General features: G+C 43.9%; 1 protein-coding gene across 1 annotated transcript in view; it reads right to left on the reverse strand.

Annotated features, from left to right (window-relative positions):
* Positions 1 to 6,938, reverse strand: part of LOC116701237 (zinc finger protein 385D) — a gene marked incomplete at its 5' end in the record, with an annotated part of 18,396 nt that overhangs the window by 9,798 nt on the left and 1,660 nt on the right. Inside the window, 1 exon segment of the mRNA XM_032534833.1 lies at positions 3,792 to 3,907. Within this exon segment, the coding sequence (XP_032390724.1) occupies positions 3,792 to 3,907 (116 nt within the window).

Consider the following 6,938-nt stretch of genomic DNA (forward strand, 5'->3'; position numbering starts at 1 on the left):
ACACACACACACACACACACACACACACACATAAAAACCTACATTCCAGGAAAAAGGCAGACAACTCGAGTTTAGCTCTGTGCCCACTTACTTAACACCCACAGGTTCAAATCTGAGGAGGTAGAAGATTCCCTTTACAATATGCTAAGTGATCCAGTTTGCACAAAAAATATCCTGGAGACAAAACTAAAACTTAAATTTGCATATTAAGTTCTACCATAAGTTTCTGTTAATATTTAAATCAAAGTTAAACCACTCAGGAACATGTTATCCTGACCTCAAAAGTGTAATGAATCTAATGAACACAGTGGAGCTGAAACGATTAGCACAAAATTATTTAGAAACTATTTTATTCCAGTCATGTATTTTTAGCAAATACTATTATTTGCTAAATCCATTGTGGGGGTTCAGTGCATTTCCTTGTTCTATATGGTCATTAACTGAATATTTTGGGTTTGGATTGTTTGTGAGATAAAAGAAGACCTTGAATAAGTTACGTTAGACATTTTCATTACTTTCCAAAGAAATGATAAAGAAAATAGTCAATAGATTAATTGATAATAAAAAAATAATAGAGGTGGCAGAATGGAGCCCTCCATGTGCATGTTACACTTCATGCCAATGCTCCTTTTCTAACTGCGTTATGTTGAAAGCCATAAATCTCCAAAATTACACCCAACCAATACCAAGCACTGGAAAGGTCAGCAACTTTTTACAGGGCTGACAATATTCCTGACACTGCAGAGTGGACGTAGTGCTGGAAATGGAAGAAAATTGAAGAAAGGACAGTTATGAAAAGGTGAAAGGGGATGACTCAGGAGGGAGAAGACCATGTGAGATTTCCCGAGGACATTTTTCAACCTGTGGTAAGTTATACGGGAGACAGTTTCACGAGGAAGACAACGATAAAAATGAATAAAAATGTAAAATTTAAATTTTTTGTGGCACAGGAGTAAGAGAAGAAAGAAAGAGAAGGAGATTGGAGGGTCAGTGGGGATAGCGATGGAGAGGCGAGGACTTGAAAACTCTGAAAGCAAGAAAGAGTGCATGAGAGGGTGAGGGGTGGGGAGGATGACAGTTAGAGACAAAGTGGAAAATACTAGAGAATATAGCTGAATTGAAGAAGGTGATGGAGCAAGAGCAACACAGGAAAGTGGAAGAAATGGGTGAAAAGGCTGGAGAGAAGAGGAGAGAGAGATGAAATGGATTTTTGACAAAGAGGGAGACACACAGAAGAGAAGACACTGCCCACCAGCAATCCAGCAAATGCCAACACAAAATCATTTCTTTCTTTTAAACCCTCTATTTGTCTCTCTACATATCTCTTCTTAACATCTGAGAGCAAATCATGGTTTAATGGCCAAGACCAAAGTAAAGAGAGGAGAGGGACAAAAAGAAAATTGTCAATTTAGCTTCAGAGTGGGTATTTGGCTAGACTCAGTGATGGGCTTTTGAGTCAGCTCAACTTCATCTCAAGTTTAGGTTTTGTGATAGGTTTGGTATTAACAAAAGTGTGAGGACAAAAAAAACGCTTCATGTTTTCTTGGCTTCGTTGTGTGCTTGAAACAAATAGAGGTGTTAGAAACTGTTTTGTACTGTCAGTAAATATGTTGCAGTTATGTAGTCTAGCTACATTACTTTGATATTCTACCAACGGGACTTTTCAAAAATGTTTCCAATTGTTTGACTTTGTATCTTCTACAGATTGTGAACAATTCTTCTTTCAGGTATCTTTCCACAGGCCCTGAAAACTTGCAGTATTAAGCCACTTTTAAAAAAGACAACCTAGACAAGTCACTAATGGCAACTATAGGCCAATATCAAACCTTCGTTTTTAAGTAAATCATTGAAAAAGTAGTTTTCAACAACAACAACCATTCTTGTCACTAAGCAACAGTTTGATACCTTTCAGTCGGGTTTCCGACCACACCACAGCACTGAAAGGCTCTTGTCAAAGTCTTTAATGACATCCACCTTAACACAGATAGTGGCAAAATTTCAATCTTAGTAACTGATCTCAGTGCGCATTTGACACGGTCGACCATGACTATTACTAGACCGATTGGAAAACTGGGTAGGACTTTCTGGCTGTACTAAACTGGTTTGAATCCTACCTAAAGAATAGGGATTACTTTGTGTCAATAGGTAATTATACATCTGAGCGTACAAAATATGACGTGCGGAGTTCCGCAAGGCTCCATTCTGGGGCCTCTTCTGTTTAACATCTACATGCTTCCACTGGCTCAGATAATGGAGGAAAAACAAAAAGTTACCATAGTTATGGGATGCACACACAATTTACATAACCTTATCGCCAGGGGACTATAGTCAAATACAAAACTGACTAACTGCATCAAACAAATTAAGACTGGATTGCCAGAACTTTCTGAATTAAATGAAGGAAAAACTGAGGTAGTTGTTTTTGGAAAAAAAGAGGAACGATTAAAAGTCTGCGCTCAGCTTCAAACAACAATGTTAAAAACAACAGACAAAGCCAGAAATCTTGGTGTAGTCATGGACTCAGACCTGAACTGCCACATTAAGACATTACAAAGTCAGCTACTATCACCTAAAGAACATTTCAAGGGTAAAGGACTTATGTGTCAACAGGACTTGGAAAAACTGGTCCATGCTTTCATCTTCAGTAGACTGACTACTGTAACGGGGTCTTTACAGGTCTCCCTAAAAATCAATCAGACAGCTGCAGCTGATTCAGAACGTGCTGTCGAGTCCTCACTAAGACCAAGAGACTGGATCACATCACTCCAGTTCTGAAGTCTTACACTGGCTTCCTGTCTCAAAGAATTGATTTCAAAGTACTTGCTAGTTTATAAATCCCTTAACGGTTTAGGTCCAAAATACATTTCTGATCTGCTACTACACTATGACCCCCCCAGAACTCTCAGGTCATCTGGGACAGGTCTACTTTCGTCCCCAGAGTCAGAACTAAACAGGGTGAAGCAACTTTCAGTTTCTATGCTCCTATATCTGGAATAAACTCCAGAAACCTGTAGATCCGCTGCTACTCTCAGTTCTTTTTAATCAAGGTGAAGACCTTTCTTTTTGATGCTGTTTCTTTAAATAATGCTCATTTCTTTAAATTTCTTATGCTGCACTGTAACTTTATTCTTGTGTTTATGTGTCCTAATGTTCTATTTTGTTTTTAACTGTTATTCATGTGTCTTATTGATTTTTAATGCTTATGATTTTAACCGTTTGTACTTGTGTTTATCTGTTTAATGATTTGTGTGTAAAGCACTTTGAATTGCCCTGTTGCTGAAATGTGCTATACAAATAAAGCTGCCTTGCCTTGCCTTACTTCTGCATTGATTAATGCCAGAAAAATGATTTCATGATGATGTGTACATCATACAGCCAGGAGTATATCGAGACATACAGCACGTTCCCCCTGTAAATCAGACATCAGCCCTGCCAGAAACGTCAACTCTTTGGGGCTTGGACTCGGCCAACTTAGTTTCTATCCACCTTCACCCTTCACAAACACCAGGGCAGACAGCTCTAAGAAAAACTGTGTGAGGAATATCAAGGAATCAGCTTCTCCCCCCAGGTTGTGTGGAATGTTGCAGCTCTCTGCATCAGAGGTGATATATTAGGAAAGGTGTAGGCAGCTCGCTCATGCATCTGTGTACTGAATAAATAACAAACTGTTCCATGAAATAAACTCCTCCACATCGGCATGATGAAGTGAACGATTTGGGTTTTGATTTTTTTTAAAGGCACAGTTGGTAACCGTGGTTGCTGCAACATCTACAATGACTGACAATACTCACGTCTGTGAACCCAGGCAGCAGGTGGAAAGGAACGAGGGGCTTCGGGTCTGGGGAGGGCTGGGTCCTGCCCAGCGTCGGGCGGGCCAGCGGCAGCAGAGCGCCGTGACACACACTACCTAGGGAGGAGACAGGTAGATAGATGAGAGGATTCCTTTAAGAAAATAATAACATGATGATGAAAAAAAGTGTGTGTCCTGAGTGGACCTCTGTCTTATTTCGGTTTCAGTCATCCACATTGGCAGTTATTGATATAGGATAAAGGGTCACTCAGATCAAACATCACTTTATCTTACATGAATATGAAACACCCACTCATCTGCACTGGCAGTGAAGTATAGTACATACATTTAGTCAAAGCTGTACTAATGCACAATTCTGAGGTACTTGCACTTGAGTAGTTCCATTGTGTTCCACTTGTGTTCGATATCAACTCCCATTTTTAAATATGATACATTGTTATCATTGTCATTGTTATCATTGTTGTCATTTGTCATGCTGTCCAGTGTTTTGCTGTTATTCTGGATTTCTCTGTGTTTTTGTGTTCCTGGAGTTTTTCCCCGTGTCCTTCCGTGTTCCTGTTAACTGAATTTCTTACCTGGTCTGCTTACTAGTAAGTCTCTTTGTGTTTACATTGAAATGATTGTTTATTTCAAACTGTTGCACACTCCTCGCCTTTCTGCATTTGGGTCCAAGCCTCACAATCCTGACAGTATCCACCAACCACTTATGGACCCAGCAGTTATGGAGTTTGTACCACTTTTTTACCCTTTGGACTCATTCAGTGAGGGTCTTATAAGTTTTTTCCGCGAAGTGCATGAGGAGGACCCTGCCTTTGCTAGGCACCTCATGGTGGCTCTCTGGCTGTCTTCTTCGCAGGGATTTGGCCTTCCTGTCTCCAAGCTAGGCAGCCTTCCAGAACTTCAACAGCCAACCAGCTTTCCAGAGTCCTTGCTTTTCTGCGAGCCTGAGTTGGTTTTGTCCAGCGGACCGGAGCTCATGCTGTCCAGCAGGCCGGAGCCCTTGGTGCTGTGCAGTGGGCCGGAACCCTTGGGGGTTGTGCAATGGGCCGGAACCCTTGGTGCTGTGCAGCCTTCCAGAACTCCCACTGACGTCCAGCTTCCCAGATCCTACGCTGACGTCCAGCCGCCCAGAGTCTCAGCTGACGACCGACCTCCCAGAGTCTGCGCCGACCAGTCTCTCAATGCCTTTGCCTTGGTCAGGCACCCCTGTGCCTTTGCCTTGGTCAGGCACCCCTGTGCCTTTGCCTTGGTCAGGTACCCCAGAGACTTTGCCTCGGTTACGCACCCCAGGGACTGTGCTGTTGCCCGGCACCTTTTTGTCTTCAGCCCCGCTGACCCATCGCCTGCCAAGGTCTCAGAGGGGTTCTGTCTTCACCGGCCTGCTTGGTCTCCAGAAGGAATAGGCAAATACCGTTGTGGCCGGTCTCTAGAGGGTCTTTGACGGCCTGCCCAGCCTCCAGAGAGGCTCCGTCGGTCGGCAGAGGGGTTTTGATATTGCCTTTGTCGCCGGCCGCCAGAGGGATATCGCCTTCGTGCTCGGCCGCCAGAGGGATATCACCTTCGCAGACGGCCTCATGAGGAAATTCGCCTTTGCAGCCATCATTCTGAGGGGCTTCATCTTCTCTGCCGGCTGCCTCAGAACCCTCAATGTCCTGTGTGGCCATCTGAGGGATTCCGCCTTTGTTGTCGACCGCCAGTGGGGTACCGCCTTCGCCCTCCTGCTCGACCACCAGAAGGGTTCTGCTTTCGCCCTCCTGCTAGATCTCCAGAAGGGTTCTCCTTTCGCCCTCCTGCTCGACCACCAGAAGGGTTCTGCTTTCGCCCTCCTGCTAGATCTCCAGAAGGGTTCTGCTTTTGCCCTCCTGCTAGATCTCCAGAAGGGTACTGCCAACACCGTTCTGCTCGACCACCAGAGGGATGCCGCCTATAACCTCCTGTTCGGCTGCCTGAGGGGTTCTGCCTTCAGCCACCTCATGGGTCCGTCTTCGCTGCTGGCTGCAGCACCCCTGTTCCCAAGTGCCCTCAGTCCCTAGTTCTCGAGTGGTCACTGTCCCTGTTCCCTGGTGTTCTCCATTCCACGGCCATGGACTTTAGTTCTTACTCCCTCCTGGACTCTCTATGACCTCCCTGGGCTGGTTTTTGTTTGGTCTTTCTAATTGGCCCTCCTCTGGTACCCCCTTCGCCCTCCCTGGACTGTCATGCCTGGTTTTGGCTGGTTTTTGTTTTGAGGGCCGTCTGGTAGCCGTCCCTTGGGGGAGGGGGGGTACTGTCATGATTTTGTCAAGTTTCTGTCGTAGTTGGTTTTCTGTTGGTGTTTTCTGTTTTATTTTGAAGTCTCTCTGTTCCCTTTTGTGTTGTCTTGTTTTACTTCCAGTCTTTTGGTTTTCCAGCCTGTGTAATTGTCTTTCACCTGGTTACCTGCCTTGTGTCACCTGCCCCTTGTTATCTCTCGTTTACTTGTGTATTTAGTCCCAGTGCTTTCTGTGTCTGTTGTTGGTGGATCGTTGTTTCGTCTTTTGTCATTCGTCGTGCTGTCCTGTGTTTTGCTGTTATTCTGTCTTCCTTTTCCCCGTGTCCTTCCATGTTCCTGTTTACTGGATTTCTTACCTGGTCTGCTTACTAGTTCGTAAGTCTCATTGTGTTTACATTAAAATTGTTTATTTCAAACTGTTGCACACTCCTCGCCTTCCTGCATTTGGGTCCAAGCCTCACAATCCTGACAGGATCTTCAGGCTGTGGTCAGGTCTTCACATGAGGGTAAACGTGTTTTTACACACAAACAGACAGACACACTTTGGGTTACTGAAGGTTAAACAAATGTTCTACACAGCTATAGCTAAAAAAACAAAACCCATTATATCAAAATTAAACACAAACACACATTTCTGACTCAAACGATGCCATTATTAAAAGTGTTATGTGACAAGCGTCTTGTTTGTGTGGCTAAGTCCTGATTATGGCAGCTTGTTTACTGGTATAAGCATGTCCTCTGAGCTTGATTACAGTTTGATTGGGGACCAGCCCACACGTGTAATCATCATAATCAAAAATCAAAATCACAACCCACCCATCCGCTCTGCCATTAGTCTGATTGTCTTTAACAAGCGCAAGTTGTGTGTGTGTGTGT

Source organism: Etheostoma spectabile, chromosome 14 (genome assembly GCF_008692095.1).
Source record: "Etheostoma spectabile isolate EspeVRDwgs_2016 chromosome 14, UIUC_Espe_1.0, whole genome shotgun sequence".
NCBI lineage: Eukaryota > Metazoa > Chordata > Actinopteri > Perciformes > Percidae > Etheostoma > Etheostoma spectabile.